The sequence below is a fragment of the Lethenteron reissneri genome, chromosome 9 (assembly GCF_015708825.2).
Source record: "Lethenteron reissneri isolate LAM-NWPU_2019-01 chromosome 9, ASM1570882v1, whole genome shotgun sequence".
In the NCBI taxonomy this organism is placed as follows: domain Eukaryota; kingdom Metazoa; phylum Chordata; class Hyperoartia; order Petromyzontiformes; family Petromyzontidae; genus Lethenteron; species Lethenteron reissneri.
The window spans coordinates 1,913,601-1,930,683 of NC_083787.1; the positions used below are offsets into that span (position 1 = coordinate 1,913,601).

At 44.9% G+C, this 17,083-nt stretch overlaps 2 protein-coding genes across 7 annotated transcripts in view; one reads left to right on the forward strand and one right to left on the reverse strand.

Annotated features, from left to right (window-relative positions):
• Positions 1–14,909, forward strand: part of LOC133340419 (uncharacterized) — a 40,235-nt gene extending 25,326 nt beyond the window's left edge. Inside the window, exons 5-6 of one of the 2 annotated variants that reach the window (XR_009754904.1) lie at positions 14,535–14,646; positions 14,774–14,909. Coding sequence is in view for 1 of the 2 variants with exons in the window: in XM_061548632.1 (XP_061404616.1) it covers positions 14,774–14,778 (5 nt within the window). In the remaining variant the exon portion in view is untranslated. The remainder of the gene's footprint in view (positions 1–14,534; positions 14,647–14,773) is intronic. The other variant, XM_061548632.1, reaches the window with a different exon arrangement.
• LOC133340418 (teashirt homolog 1-like) overlaps positions 1,337–17,083 on the reverse strand; it is a 107,013-nt gene continuing 91,266 nt past the window's right edge. For 4 of the 5 annotated variants that reach the window (XM_061548622.1, XM_061548621.1, XM_061548623.1 and 1 more), the window contains exon 5: positions 13,022–16,042. The gene's annotated coding sequence lies outside the window, so the exon portion shown is untranslated. Of the gene's footprint in view, positions 2,817–13,021; positions 16,043–17,083 lie in introns of those variants that run through there. The other variant, XM_061548620.1, reaches the window with a different exon arrangement.

The window sequence follows — 17,083 nt, forward strand, 5'->3', positions numbered from 1 at the left end:
AACCCATTGAGTGGACACTCTTCGTCGAGACTGTACAAAATTAGATCGCGACCTGGATTTGGACGCCCGCTTTTCCCTCCCGACGGTCGAAAGTTACCCCCCCCCCCTCTCTCTCGCTTAAAGCCGAAGAAGTCAACTCCTGTCCAAAGGGAGCAAGCGCCGTTTCCGTAACGTGCACAGGATAAACACGCCATGCACTTTGTTTCACTTTTTCCTGCAGTTTCAAAAACGTGTATTTATTTGATTATTTATACATGCGGTAGTTAAAAAAAAAACAGAGGCGGCCAGAAGAGGCAAGAGGGTTAAGGGAAGGGCCCATGTCCTGGTAACAATTGATTGCCCTTAGGAGAAGGGTGTAGACAATAGCAGTATCAGAGCAGGGCCCGTGGCCCTTATGAAAAGCTCGACACATCGATCCATCACTTCCAACCCACGTTTTTAGGGTGCACGCTTGCGAGCCAGCATGAAAAATAGAGATTTTTTTCCGTTCCCTTTTTTGTGTATACGCGTACTTCAAATGTCTCACAGGTCACAACCCTGTGATAACCGGCACTCACACTGCTCAACCCTGGATGACCACATTTTTACAAATTGGCACATTTGCAAGTTTTATATGTATGTCACTGATCGGCAAACACATTTGGGCACTTGTACAAAAACTTTTTCACCCAAAAAAATGAAATAAGTAATTCTAACTGGAAATTTTTATACAGGTAAAACCAACAATTTTAGTAATGTCATACCGTACGGTATTGTGAATTCAAATAATAATAGATTATATTCCATGAGCATATGTTCATACAGTGTAGTATTACACGTTTATAGGTCACAAGACAGCATTGTATTATGTGTGAGCTTTAATCCCACACGTTTGTATTTTTTTCAAAATTGAAACGGTTAAATCTATTGATGTCAGTTCAATTTTAAATATCAATATACCAAATTATCTACATCAATTTCAAATCATGGTGGTTCCAGTTCAAACGGTGACCTTTGGCGACCCCCGAATGCTCCTTTTGGATCATTGTGACCCCCTTACGGCCTGAGCCACAAATTTTAAACATGTTTAAATAATTATATGAAATTTATTTAGAGACACACAATTTCTATTTTCATTTCAGAATAAATATTCATCAGAATACAATGATATATGAAACGTTTTTTATATGCATAACACTTGAAACAATCAGCAGATATACAACCGTTGACCCAGAGGTATTTGTTGTATTATGTAAATAATGACATTAATAATCCACAGCCCTATGTCAATCCACGACTGGACGAAGGCATCTTCGACACCGTGTCAGTCTGGGACTCGTTCAGATATTACGAACGAACAATATCAAGCCGTGGTTAGGAATTCAACTCAAATGTCGGGTTCATAGAGCAGTGTGACAACTGCTGTGCCACTACTCCAAAAGATAAAGATCCCCCGTACAGCCTTAACAGACTGTAGGGTCAAGTGCTGTTAGCGAGTAGCACCTATGAAGGCCAGCATGGCACACGAAGAGGTTGGTGGCCAGCACCACGCCTTCGCCGCCTTTATCTCCCGGTACTCATTTGAGGCCTGGCACTGGTTCAGGTAATCGTCACTGGTGTTGGTCGTGAGTGGGAGTCGAACTCAGGTGGCCGGGCTCGTCGCGCAGATCGCTAACCGTTGCACTGCCGACAACACTCCACTATCATGCACACAGGGGGTGCTTAATTAATTTAGTTTAAAATTTCAAAATGGTTGGGGAAAATTGGCCAGGCCAGAGATCTTATTGACCCACAGTTGGGTTTCAGCCGGGGCAATGGGGTTAATGTCCCTGCTGCTCTTTATCGAAGAGCGCCTCGGGATCTTTAATGTCCACCGAGTCGAAGGGACCTCGGTTTAACTTCCCATCATAGAGACGGCACCTTGCATAGTACAGTCCCCCACAGGACTGGTCTTGGTGGTGGAAGAGTCTTCATTGAACAGTCAACAATTTCTCTAGACTAGTTACAAAATTGCACGCGCATGTACGGTCCTTTTAGCAATTCACTTCTTGATGAGGGCCTCCCCATGCCATGTGGGTTGTGAGGGTTATTTTACCATACTGATAAGTACAGATGGGTAAAGGTGGGGAGCATTGATTTCACGGTATATAAGTACGGTAAAACAATATAATGTTTTATCACCACAACATTTTATGCATGGCGCTTGCCCGTTCCAGGACTATTCAGGCTCGGCATTCGGATCACTGGATGAAATGCGCCTTTCAAGTGAAAATTAGTATTATTTGCCCTGCTTGGCTTCTGAGATCTAATGAGACGGGGTGAAATGCTGCTGGTTTGGTCATTGGCACTAAAACGACAGCTCTGCAAATGGTGGATTCACTTATTTGTACTAAAGTACGTTTACATCAGTGTTCAGCTTTTTATACTAATTATGAAATATTAAGGTGCGTATGCTTGACTTAAAAACGTTGCATCAATCACAATTTGATATTTGAACAATTCAAAGTTAAGTGGGCTTTACATATGCAGTGTCAGTGTGTGTGTGCGCGCGTGCGCGTTTGCACGCGTGTAAAAACAACGCAATTAACAGACGGCGTGCACGCACGAGTGGCCTCCGCTTAAAAATATAAATACAGAAATCACCGAGCGACGACCATCAATCATGACACAGGACGTAACAAAACCTGTTACAGGCCTCCAGAAGGGGTGGTGTCGAGATGACTGCTTGTGAAGGGTGCACACATTTTTGGCCTTGCATTGGCGGCGGGGGGGGGATGTCACAGATGTGGCTTCCAGAAAACTCCATGGATTTTTGTCTCCCTTTTCTCCGAATCCATCTGCAGTGCAAGTGAACAAGATGAATGAGGGCTCATCAGACAGGTTATTAATCAGGAAAGTGTTGGGGGGGGGGAGGTGTGGGTCGGGTGGGGTATTGAGGAATCACACGGGTTGGGGAGCTGGGTGCAGAATGAGCATGGCGGTGGCGATGGTGGCGGTGGTTGCTGGTGCCACCACCACTGCAGCCATGGGTTTGGCACACACATCTCTTCCTCCACCCACTTCTCTTCCCCCCCGCCCACCAATGTTCTACTGCCTCTGCACCCAGCCGCTTCGTAGCTCACGCCGAGAGCCGAGCACACACCTCGCGGAGTGAATAATGTTCCCGTGTTAGGTGCCGATTGAGCGATCAATACGGCTGGACTGTGTCCTGGAACGTCTCTCTGGCTACAGAGGAAATAAATAAATAAAGCGACGTGCACAAACATGCTCCTGCAATGGACCCACGGCAACCAATTTAAAAGCAAGTAGTCATGTATTATTTGAATACTTTGGCGCACATTATGCAGCGATATATAATGCCAGTTAAGCTTGTATACCCATTTATCTTGTAACCCAGAAATAATGTAATGTTCTGTTCTGCAATTAAGCATTCTCACAAGGTCACTATATTGCCAGAAATGTGGTTGTCATGGACAACATGTGTCTATATAATTTCACAAGACTTTTACTCTTTAAAGAAAGTAATAAAAACCGCAGAAGCCATTAAGTGATATGCAATAAAGTACAATGCTGTGGCATAACTCCACCCCGGTCATTTTTCAGATATGATTCTCTGGAATGAATTTAATATTGCCTCCTCATCAAATGTGTATTAGCAATGTTTGAATGACAACCTGCACACGATATTCAGCACAAATATAATTGAACAGTGTGTTGTACTTAAAATAATTCCAGCATGCAGTGTTGTTGTTCATCACATTCACAGAATATATTTAACACGTGACTATTTCAACAACAATCATTGTAAATAAATACACGTATATACAACAATACACAGGACAATGCATGTGGCTTTGTGCATTATATGCGCACCCCACTTATATATACAACACGCATCGTTTGTTAATATTTTATATTTACACGAATACGTACAATATTGCATTACTCGATAAGACTTTAATAATTACATATTTTAACATAAACCAAAATGTCGCTAATCTTGTTCATGCAAAACAAGGACATCCTCACAAGATTAGCACGGTTGATAACGTACGGTGCAAAAGAAGTTCAATGTACATACATACATATACAGACGGCGATGCATTCTCAGCTCTAAAACATTAGGAAATGAGCATGACAGATATGATCAAAGTCAGTGATGTCTTTGCTAAAATAAAATATTCTCCATTAATGAAAGGAATTAATCATTGACACATGAATAATATAGTGTTTGTGTGTGTTTGATATGAACGGTAGTGCAGCGGTTAGAGCGCTGCGCTACGAACTTGGCGACCAGAGTTCGATTCCTGCTCATGGCCAACACGAGTGACGATTATGTGAACTGGTTTTCGGCCTTCCCTCGGCCGACTGAGTCTCAAATGAGTACCTGGTGCGGCGTGTAACATCGCCAACTGGGGAGACAAAGACGGCCGGGTGTGGTGCTGGACACCGACTCCCTCACTTACCGTGCCGACCTTAATAGGTGCTCGCTTACAGCACTTGCTCCAAAAGTCTGTTAAGGCTTTCTTTAAGGGGGATCTTTGTCTCGATATGAACATAATGTCATTCTTATTGATACTGCTACCTTACAGGTTTGGGGTAGAGAATACGTAAGATAAAGTCAGCAGACAACCTTTGGTAGCATTATAGCCACAAAGTTAAATAAGGTTCCCTTAATTAATTTCTGGCCATGCCATTTGCAACGTGTGGGGCTTTGGGCCTAGTGCATTAGGGACAGAGGAGATGCTGCACTTTTCTGATCTCGTTTCCACCTATTTCTCTAAAGCTCATTTGGTAATTTTCAATCTGAAAATGAATAAAAGCATAAATTAATTCCTCGAACATTTTGAACAGGATCACTGAACAGTTGAACACAAACGAACACGAATTCACTGTAGATTCCACATCAAATTCAAATACTTTAACTCAATTCAATATGGCACAAATTGGTTTATGCACGTGCTGCATACAGAATGGTAAATGTCTTTTAGTTCTCGTGGATTCCATTTAACAGTATCGAGCCACATTTCTCTGTGTGTGTACATGTTGGGTTTGATTGCTGCTCATAAATTATAATTGAGCAAAATTTCTCGAGATCAATTAGAATAGTTTGAAATTGATTAAAGCTTCCGAGAAATCAATGTGAATAATTTTACATTGATCTGCACCGTTTACCACGGTATCTTCCTCTTTTTTTAAGCACAACCTGCGTGATTAAGGATCTCTGCCCTGGGATGACCATAACGGACATGATTGTGGCAATTAAGTGCCGCGAAATCAAACGTTCGGTAAAACATCCAGCGGTCCGCAAAACCGGCCAATCGCACAGTCCGATACTTTGACCGCAAGCGGGCAGCATCATCGGCCTGCGTAGCCTTGTGGGAATGGCGGCTGGGTTGGACGTGCGAGGCTCACGGAGTTTTCTGGCAGAGTCCCCCGGAGTCAGCCGGAGCCCTCCGGACTAATTGCCACAGCGGCGTGAATCGTGCCGGTATTTCCCACGCGCGGTGGCTTTTATTGTATGTGCCGCGCTTATAAACCAAAATAACGGCACTAAAGAGGACGGGGTCAATCCACACTCAAAACGCCACGTTTTGTGGCCTCTCCACTTGGGGGCCGTTCCGCCGGGTGTTTTATGCGAGCGCCAAACTACAGCGGTGACGGTGGCGAAACCGGGGATCACCGTGGCGCCGTGAGCGAAGCCGCACAGGATGAGTTCATCCCGTGAATCTCTAACGACCTCCCTGCAGCAAGGCATGGCGATTCTGTTGTGCATCCACGGCAGCATTTCCGAATGGCAAAAGCCACTCAGGATGTGCCCGATGTTGTCCGATATTGGAAGCTAAAGCGCAGGGTTGAGCCTTAATATTTGCTTCGATGGGTGACCACCGTGCCTTATAGGTGCATTGCAATCAGCTAAACACTCACTACCACCCCAGCCCCCATGTTCTAATGTATTTAAATAATATTCCATGTATCTAAGTGGTAAAGAGACCTCTAGTAGAAAAGTCTCAGAATTCCCTTCAAGCATTGCCTTTCTTGGGATAATGGCTTTCTTGGGATGTTTGGACAATGTGTTTTGAATGCCATTGCACGTCATAGGAAACCAGAGTTCTGGAGAAAATCCATGTAAACAACCTGTACATATGTAGCCTTTCGTTAATCCACTGCTGGATGATGGACTTCGTGCTCTTGATGACCGTAGGGGTTATTTAACAAAACTTCACCATGCTGGTCAGTCCAGATTGGTGAAGGTGGCGAGCAGAGATGTTGGCTCGTAGCAGCGAACAACAACAACGGACATCTGTGAAAAAGAGCTTGATGGCTCATCGGATTCCTCCAGTATAAATAAATATTCTCATTTTTATTTTGATGCAATTCCCTCTGCTTCCCAGCCCTCCCTCGCCTGCTCTACAGGAGGTTGTGGGTTCGATCCTTACCCTGACGCCTGCATGTTTGGAGTTTGCAAGTTCTCTCCGTGGTCGCGTGGATTTTACTCCATGTCCGTCTGTTTTTCCCTCCACATTTCAAATCCACATGCGTTTAGAGTATTTTGCTGCTATAACTTTCCACGTGACGAGCCACTTTGTTATCATTTGTGGCCAGGTCGCTTTTGAAAGGGAGCTATATACCTCAGTGGGCCTTACCTGGTAAAATAAAAACGATTGTTTAATAGCTCTAACAATCTGCTTGTGCATGGTGGTCACCCATAGATATAAAGCTTGTGACCTCCAGGTGAATGGTGCTTTAAAATAATGTCTCATTATTATGAGCCAGGCTAAACGTTGCTTACCTTCTCAAATCTGATAAGATTGGGCACATGCTGGGTGATTTGGTCATAGGCTGTAAATAAGATGATGACATTAAAATATCTGAGTCGATAGGTCAGCCACCTATTTTCTGTTACCCCTACAGGTCTGAGAGAGGCACAGGGAGAGGCATGTCCAGACAGACAGAGAGAGGGACGGAAATTTTGACATGTGGAGAGTGACAGAGATACAGAGACACGTAAATGGAGGGAGACAACTTTGGCTGTCCTCAGTGAAATGGGGATTCCGCATTTGTACACAATCACACACACACACAACAGCATGGCAATGGGTGTCTTGCGTCCTCGATAATCTCCGCGTGTTTCACCAACCCCAGCTCAAGAGCAGTAACAAGACCTCACGAGCACGTCACACTCCGCCGTGAAGTGCACTGCACGTTGGTAAAAATTGTTGAACGCGAAGTCATTGTTTGACCACAGATTTCTGCATAAAGTGTACATTTCAGTGTCCAGGCGTTGTTGTAAGCACTTCATAATTAAAGCGTTACAGCTTGCCAAAGAGAGTGGCAAGGAGAAAATGTGGAGGCGACCGGGGCACGGTCACACAGCAGACAGGTGACACGTTCTTGTCAACTCAAAAGCACGGTTGTGTTCAAATAACGGTGTCCATGTAAACACGCCGCATTGCCAGCGTCGGGGGCGTCTGGACGGCGTTTGGACTTCCAGGTGAGGCTGCAGCAATGTCCCTTTGCGACAGGAGCTCCGAGTAAGTGGTGGGGGGGGGGGCACGGTAATCACGGAGATCTAAAAAAACCGCGGCTATGATGTTTTGTGGGTGCCTAGCAAATTAGGCTCCTTCCGTTTTCCTGATACTATATCCCCTCGACCGTGCACTTGGCCAAGCGCTACCCCAAACGGGCCCGACCGCCTCCCTCCCCTGCGATCTCCCCACCACCACCACCACCAACCCTCCCCTCTCCCCGCACAAACCATCCCATCTCCCCGTGGCTCACCCAGCTGTTAGGAGCCGTCAGTCAGGCGGACGCGGCTTGAGAAGCCTTCATTCTTCTGTCCTGTCAAACAAATCAAAGTTCACAAGCTGCTTCGCGGCTCCGTCTGGCGCGTCTTGCTCGCTCACGTCGGCTGCGAACTTCTCAAGGCGCTGGCACCGAAGGGCTACAGGACATCTGCTGTGCCTGTGCACGCGTAACTCACGCGTGCGTATATTCGAGAAAGAAAAAGCCATGATGTGTGTGTGTTTGTACAGCAATGCATATATATTCATATATGAAGCTGCAGCCCTCCACCGCTTAGATATGCTGTTAGCGAGCAGCTATTAAGGCTGGCACAGCGCGACGACGGTGTAGTGGCACCAGCATCATGCCCCCCCTCCCGTCACCAATGGCAATGTTTATACATCGCACGAGGTAGTCATCTAAGGCTGAGTCAACTTAGAGGGAGGGCAAGTTTTGATATCACTCTTGATCCGAGCTGTGGCCAAGAATCGAAACAAGGTCACTGGGTTTGTTGCACATTGTCCGAGTGACTGCACGACCACTTACCATATACACACACACGCAATATATTCTAATCATTTGGGGAATGAATATGCGACCACAGGTGCAACCAGAAGCGGAGGCACGGTGGTTAGCTCACGGCACTGTGAAATCAGAGACCCGAGTTAGATTCCTGGCCGCGGATAGGTGGCAAGTGATATCTGAACTGCTCGTGGGCCTCTGTTTCACTTACACTTCTGACTGCCATGGTGAGGAGCGCCACGGTGGCTAGGAGATGTTAACTACCTCGCCCGGTACACAGGAGGTCGTGGGTTCGATCCTGACCCTGACGCCTGCTGCTGTATATTTGGAGTTTGCGTGCCTCTCTCTCTGTCATCATCATCACGGTGGCTAGGAGATGTTAACTACCTCGCCCGGTACACAGGAGGTCGTGGGTTCGATCCTGACCCTGACGCCTGCTGCTGTATATTTGGAGTTTGCGTGTCTCTCTCTCATCATCATCACGGTGGCTAGGAGATGTTAACTCCCTCGCCGGTACACAGGAGGTCGTGGCTTCGATCCTGACCCTGACGCCTGCTGCTGTATATTTGGAGTTTGCGTGTCTCTCTCTCATCATCATCACGGTGGCGAGGAGATGTTAACTCCCTCGCCCGGCACATAGGAGGTCATGGGTTCGATCCTGACCCTGACGCCTGCTGCTGTATATTTGGAATTTGCGTGTCTCTCTCTCATCATCATTACGGTGGCTTGGAGATGTTAACTACCTCGCCTGGTCTACAGAAGGTCGTGGGTTCGATCCCGACCCTGACGCCTGCTGCTGTATATTTGGAGTTTGCGTCTCTCTCATCATCATCACGGTGGCTAGGAGATGTTAACTACCTCGCCCGGTACACAGGAGGTCGTGGGTTCGATCCTGACCTTGATGCTTGCTGCTGTATATTTTGAGTTTGCGTGCCTCTCTCTCTGTCATCGTCATCACGTGGCTAGGAGATGTTAACTCCCTCGCCCGGTACACAGGAGGTCGTGGGTTCGATCCTGACCCTGACGCCTGCTGCTGTATATTTGGAGTTTGCGTGTCTCTCTCTCATCATCATCACGGTGGCTAGGAGATGTTAACTCCCTCGCCCGGTACACAGGAGGTCGTGGGTTCGATCCTGACCCTGACGCCTGCTGCTGTATATTTGGAGTTTGCGTGTCTCTCTCTCATCATCATCACGGTGGCTAGGAGATGTTAACTCCCTCGCCCGGTACACAGGAGGTCGTGGGTTCGATCCTGACCCTGACGCCTGCTGCTGTATATTTGGAGTTTGCGTGTCCTCGTGGTCGCGTGGATTTATCTCCGGGTCCTCCGGGGTTTCCCCCCACATTTAGAAACTTGCGTTTAGAGTATTTGGTTGCTATACATTTCCGTAAATGTATAAGCCACTTCGTTGAGCTATCATTTGTAGCTAGGCCACTTATGAAAAAGAGCTATATATCTCAGTGGGCCTTACCTGGCAAAATAAAACAATGTTGAATAGTTTAGCAAGTATGGTCAAACAGCCCCCCATGAGTAAGCGACATGGAGTTGGGAGGAGCTTCGTCCAACAGTGGATTGACCAAGGACTGTGGCACGTGAATTATGAAATTATTTTAAAGCTACGTGCAAGATGCACGTTCACCATTGCACTTTTCAGCGTGCTCATTCGTAATTGTTTTCCCTTCAAATATTTCAGTATATAAATAGTGCATACGTGCACATGGAGCTTACACAGTAAATGTGGGCATTTAAAATATATATCTTCTAAATATTTGACTGCCTCTCGTTTTTACTGAATTCTTTAATGTTGCACACATCCATATTGATCATCTGCACTCGCATCGTTGTAACTGGTGCCTCTCAACGTGAGAGGCAGGCCAAACATTTTTGAAAACAAGATGTTAAAACAAATTAGAACCGTTATCCACCCAGGAAAGCCTCGCTGAGTCTGTTATTGTTCAGGTGGGCAGGTGGCTCAGTAGTCGGCGTGCTTAGCTGGCACCACTGAGAAAACGTGGGTTCAAATCCAGACCGCCATCTGTTATTAAACTGGGGTCTCAGGTGCAGAGATTTGATGCTCACAGCCTGGTTACCAATGGCTGTACAAAAAAAAGGATCACGTGAAATGTGGTTCTATGCTTAGCTTGGCTAATTTTAGCTCTGGGAATTAACTTCGATTGTCACGCAACGAAATGTCACTCTCTCTGCTGTCCCCTGCTGTGTGGACCACAGGTCACTTGAAGTGATCTCAGATGTGGTTCTGTGATATCCGATTCTTGTGGGCTGTGGCCAGAGATCTGAACGGATTAATCTCATTACACCACACCAATATCACAACTGGAATATAATTAGGGGGAGGGGGGAAGACAGAAAAAGTATTTCGATTTAAAGCTTTCGTGACTGCAGGGATTCATCTTCTTGCTTCTTTCGGTAAAGTCACGTAGAAGGGAGGTAATAAAATAATAAAAATAAAACATAATAAAATAATACAATTCTCACGACGTTTCGGCCACAACGCAGGACGGCTGCTTGCCTTGTGGCCGAAACGTCGTGAGAATTGTATTATTCTATTGTTTTATTTTAATTATTTTATTATCTCCCTTCTACGTGACTTTACCGAAAGAACCAAGAAGAGAAAAAGTATTCTTAATGAGGAGGGTCCTGCATTGTAATGTTAGTTGTTTGTACTATTCCACAAACGGGCATTTGGCTTGTGTCCCGCATCCAACACTTTTCAACCATCTTTCGAACCTACACGTCAATGTCACAACACTGGGTTAGGGGACTTTGACAATTTAAATACACATTTGAGGACAACAGCGGTGGGATATTGCACGACAGAGTAAAGCATGGGGAGGGGGGCTCCACTTGATATAGACGGGGTGGGTGGTGAGCGGTATCGTGATGACCCCCAACGGAGAGGCAACTTACAGCCTCGCCGAGCAAGCTGGGGGGGGGGGGGAGTTGGGGGGTGCATCGCTGAAAGAAGCAGCCACACTTGGCATTGCTGAGAAAGTGGCCACACTTTCCTCCGCAGAGTCACGCTGGCATCCTAGTGACGAAACTCCACGGGCGATTTGTAAAATTGGTCTGTGTTTTCCCTCTTTGTGTGCATCACATAGCCGATTGACATTCCATGACTGTGTCTCATCTGCAGCTTTACAAGAAATCCCAATCTTCCAAACAGCTCAATGGTGGAGCTGCTTTGAAGTGAAAACTAATCAAAAATCTCAATTTCTCTGATTGGTTTGTAGAAATCGATGCCACACAGTATGGCACGGGAACAATAATGACTCAAAATCTGTGAGCGCCAGGTCTCACTATTTATGACGAGCCGCAGTCAATATGCACCGCTTATTTGTTTGATTAATGCATTGAAGCGTATTTTATGCATTCTTACGTGCGATCCAAAAAAACTGGCAGATGCATTAAAAAAAATACATCACATTGCAAGTTTTAATATTTGTAATCCAAAGTAAGGCCTCCGTGCTTCTGAAAGATTAACGTTTATGTTATGACAAAAAAAATGCCACGGAATGGTAACAGTTAGTGTACTAAATTTTTATATTAAATACTGGTATTAGATTACACAGTGGAATTACATTCCAGTGGCGTGCATATTTGTTGCATTTCAGCAGGAATGTCATGTGGAGGATAAAACCTGTGGCTTGCTACAACACCGCGTTTCTTTTCCAATCGCTGTAGTTTAGTCTAACCGAGCTGGGACCGTTCCAGAACGTCTGACGGGATAAAAGGGTTTATTATCAAATGCCTGCCAACCCTCATCTCTCCCAGTTCAGGCTCATCTCCCATCAATCAGTCGGCTAGCCACGGGAGAGCAGCTGGGAATCTGACAACTGACACGTTTCAGCCTTGCTCTGACTCAACTAATCAAAGAGTGTCAATACGGAAGATATTTTGAAATGCCTCACTGTGTGTCAAAGGCTCACCTTCTCAGAATGTAATCTGTGGCATGGTGCAGCGCTCTCTGTGATCTCATTATTCTCCATCTCCTTCTGTTTCAACTTATTGTCCCCTCCCTGTCACATGTGTAAGCGAAGCGCTACATTCCGGGCACCACTATGTTGCTGAGGGTGAGGGAGGAGAGAGAGAGAGAGAAGGGGGGCGATGGTTGGGATCAGGGGGGCGGGAGTGGTGGTGGTGGTGGGTTTTGTCTTTTTGTTCAGAAGCTCAGAGCTTTCTTCAACTTTCCCTCAAGATCTGCGTTCTGATTAAAAGGCCTCTGGACAGAGTGAAGGACAGAATTATGGCTGCAAGAAATATAGAGGTTACACGTGTGTGCTTTGCTTCCATAATGCACTTGCTTTTTGTAGATCATGAGTTGTGCGGGTTTTTTCTGGGCCGAGGCACAGTGCCAGCGCACCTGTGACCTTCAATTCATCCTGGTTAGAAGCTGCCCTTTGTGATCATCAAGGCTGGCTGGTGCCATAACACTTTGCTGCAGACTCCCACCAGCCAAGGTACAATTGTGGCGATGGTGAAAGTGTTTTAAATATATCACTCAGCTTACTTAGCTCAGGAGAGAACCGTGAATATCAAATTATAGGAAATGTTGTTTCGAAAACACGCACGTGCAAATTAATTCAGGAGATATGTTATCCCTTGAAAATACCACATAAGCTACAAAAGAAAGAGCCCCTGGCTTCTGATGTCATTTTTTGTTTCCCAAGGACAGAATCTGCCGAAGAGCGTACGAAAAGAAGACAAAACATGGCATGCCAGTAAACATTCTCAGTTTATTAGCCGATGTAGCAAAAAAGGGTTGATAACAATACAGTCTTTACATAACATAAAAAGAACAATTTTTTTAGAGTTGTGCTTGAAAAAAGTCTAAATATAATATATTCATATAAATGATCCATTCATTTTGTTTTTTTTTTAAATAAGTGCAGATTAAGACTGTGTACATGTTCTGACCTAATCAATCATTGGAAGCCATTTTACTCATTCAACATCAGTAACAACTGCAGTTTTTTTAAAACAATGGCGGCAAATATACAGTAACTGCATGAAAATAAGTTGGGGCAATAAACATCCTTACTTACAGTTACATGGAATGTTCTGAAATCCCAAACCTGCAAAATGTGGCCTATTTTTTATGTCAAAAGCAATATGTGGCATTTTTTTTGCTTTTATTTTTTTCGTTTTTTTAATATATATATTTTAATTTCCCTTCATTAAAAAGCCCGAACGAGGGCGTACATTGTTAACCAGTAATATTACAGTAGATCTCTTGAACATAAAAGCTGAACATTTTACCATGCAAGTTTGAACTGATAACCACAGGAGTACAGCATTTTGTGACATCAGTTAACTACCGTACGTATCACACAGCCTGACTACATCTCTAGCCATACACTTCATACAATCAAGCCTACTGCATACCAGGGCTTTACTCAATCACATTAGCAAAGTCTCAATTTACTGCAGATGACTGACAGCATGGTACATCTATTGGTTAAAAGTACGCTACACGAAGCAGGCATCCATTTGTGCAAAAATCGAATAGAATTATAAAATATCGGCAAATGCAGAGAGAGATTTTTTTTTTGTACCGGTATGAAAACATGCCTTTTAATTAACAGCTTAATTCTATCTACAAAAGAAGTTACAAGGCCTTATGAAAATTGTCCACCATCATTTGTGGCAGTGCATTTTTTGGAACATGTTGAAACATGGTCCATGCCCTACGCCAGTGGCTTTCATTAACTTACCTTCCCTTTTAATTTGGCCACAAATGGGGATCAGCAAGGCTCAGTTTTGAAGTGCACACATACAGTACAGTAAGGTACATACATTGAAAGTATTTTATTTTTTACAAATGAACAGATCTGTACACTAAACTGCTCTTAAGAGAGTCTTTTTTTCTCCCCTTGTTTGTTTTAGTATATATATAATGGCCTTTTTTTGATGTTAAACAAAATGACAAATTGGTGTAGCCTTCATTGTTCACAGTAAATGCTGTCACGGGTGTTTATGCATTCATCACGAACGTGGCTGCGAGGGACACAGCTGCCGACGTGTCCTCTGATAACCATCATTTCACAAAATAATCTAAATGACATTCGCCCTCATCTGCTGCTGATTTGACTTCGAAGGAACAGCATCATATCTCTTGTCGGGGTGCCCTCCCCACCACCACCACCACCCCTCACGCCACCGTTGTCGCGCGCTCTTGTAAGGAATCGCACAACACCTGTACGTCAAAGCCCCTCCTCGATCCTTGCAGGCAGAGCTCACGTCTGCACCGTCTGCATTCAGAGGGGTGATTGATGGACGGTGACAAACACAAAGGCTGCTGGCGTGCTACCTTGGAGAATCCGTATCAGGTGGCACAAAAGGTATATATTTTCACATGCCTCATTACACACTAATGGCAAAGCATCAATTCTTCTCTCTCCCCCCCCCCCCCCATTTATTTATTTATTTGCCCTCTCTCTCTCTTTGTATGTGTGTCTGCGCTGAAAGGATGAAACATTTCTCCGGGATGCAGCGATGTAAAGAAACACAAGGAATTTGTGCTCGGCTTCCTGGCAACAAACAGCAAAAGGGTGTCTGCAATCTGCACCATCTTGTCGCGTTTCCGCGGAGTGACAAAGAGCTCAAGCCTTTCAGTCTGGGCCGCCCCGTTCCATCTCCACTAAATCCGCCACACGAGATGCGAAGACTGATGGGCAAGGTGAAGGACACCTGTAAGGCTAAAAAAAACAAGCCACAAATCTGTTTTATGCCACCTGAAACACCTGCACGTCCAAGCTTGCAGAAGCTGGCGGTGGGGAGCGGGCGGGTGGGTGGATGTGGAAAAAAATAAATAAATACACGGAGGCAGCTGACAGTTATTTTTTTTTCTTCTTCATGTGGGTGTCACCTGCTTGTCCCGTACATCTGAAAGGTTCATAGGCCTCCGCTAAGTGTGAGGCAGAACCCGCCTAGTGGTTTTTGCCGTCCCCACAATCAGCGCGTTACTGACCTCCCGCCGGCTTGAATGTCCTTGAAATCAGCGCCGTGGATGCGCCTCGAACTTGCAGCCTTTGTTCTATTCTTCATTCAGACAGAGATCTGCTAAAAGAGGTCACTTGTACCTCGGTGTGGAACGTTTTAAGCTGCGATATATTCTCTGTTTCCACTTATACATCGATTGATTCTGTTCAAATAAGCATTTTAAACACCTTGCGATGATCAATCACGGCGGCGGCTGCTGCATGCGAATGATTGAGCCCTTTTTGATGCGGGTCCACTCCCTCTCCGACATGTTGCAATGTAAGGTTGATTGTGTCCCGGAACAAGTGGTCATATAACACAAATAAATTTCCTCGGGAAAAGAAAGCTTCATAAGGCCGGTAAAAAATTACACTTCAGTCTGGACAGTATTACTGATATATGGAGCTGGATATTGCGCGCTCTCTCCCTATCCTGCAGCAGCACTGCAAATTTGTCAAATTAATACATCAGAGGCCATGAAGGCGCAGTTAGGCGTTTGACTGAAGCACTTCCAGCCCGCGGAAAGGAACGATTTATCAATGCAAACTTAATAACTGCTATTTCCATCTAACTAAAAATCAATATTTCATTACCAAATTGTTAGCGGGAATGAAGAAAAATTGCCAAAGTCTGGCTGATCTGGGAGGCCGAAGCGTCGGGCGGTTCAATCTGGAGACGAAGTGATTCATGGCCGTGAGGCCGCGGAAGGGCGGGAAGGGCCAGACGGCTGCGACTCTCGCACCCTTACGCTCTGACCTTGAAAGGAAAAAGGGGGGGAGAGGAGGAAAGAAAATGAAAGTAACTGTCGATTTCTGCTTCACGGAGAACAATCAATCAGACAGAAGAATCAAAGTGCGCAAGATTGCTGGGAAGAAAGTTTTTTTTTAGTTTTTTTTTTTACCTTTTTTTCAGGTGAATTTATAGATGCGGTTTAGATTGGTCTGCATGATGTCCACATCACTGATAAGCTCTTGTTCAGTTTCTCATCAGGGAGGGCTCTAAACCTGATTAACAGCCGTATTTCACCCTGAGCTATCCGACTGCTGTGACCCACGCCACATGTAACGCTTGCGAGCCGCTGTACCCTTGCCAACAAGGACGGTATCTGCGCCATTCCACTGTGCTGCCACCTGGACAAAAAGGCTAAGCAAGAACGCATTCTGCGGAATCTAAAAAAAAACACAAAGAACAAATACTCGACTGTTCAACAAAGCTAATTGGGTCTGAATTCAACAGCATATTTTTGTGTCTGATGTTACATGAATGCTCATGCTATAAGGGCTTCAACTCCTGAAGCGTGACATTTTACACCAAATCAAACATAAAAGCTCCTTGATGTAAAAAAAAAAAACCCCGGTCGTACTTTTGTAAGGAGTAAACACGAAACTTGCTCACAAAGAAAGTACAAATTATTTTAACAAGCACTTTTTATTTCTATACCTGAAATCGGAGACTAATGTGTGCTTTCCAAGTACGGAACCCTTCCTATGCTTTCAATGGATATGGATTTTATTTCACCGGGATTCAGGATTGTCTTCTAAATCCAGAAACTTAACCATTGTGTTATGTTATCCAATCATTTTAAGCTTGGATAATTTTCATGCTGCTTGCCTTCTTTGTGCTGAGAATTAGGTTGATAAACGCTGGAAATCAAATGCTCAGACACAAGTGGTGGTGGCCGTGGTGGCAAAACACAAGCAGGTGGGCAGTGTATTTTTTTCGTATTACCTTCCCAGCAAAAATGGCATATTATTGCATTTTGAAAACATTCTTATTTTGTTACAATAAACCATTTCT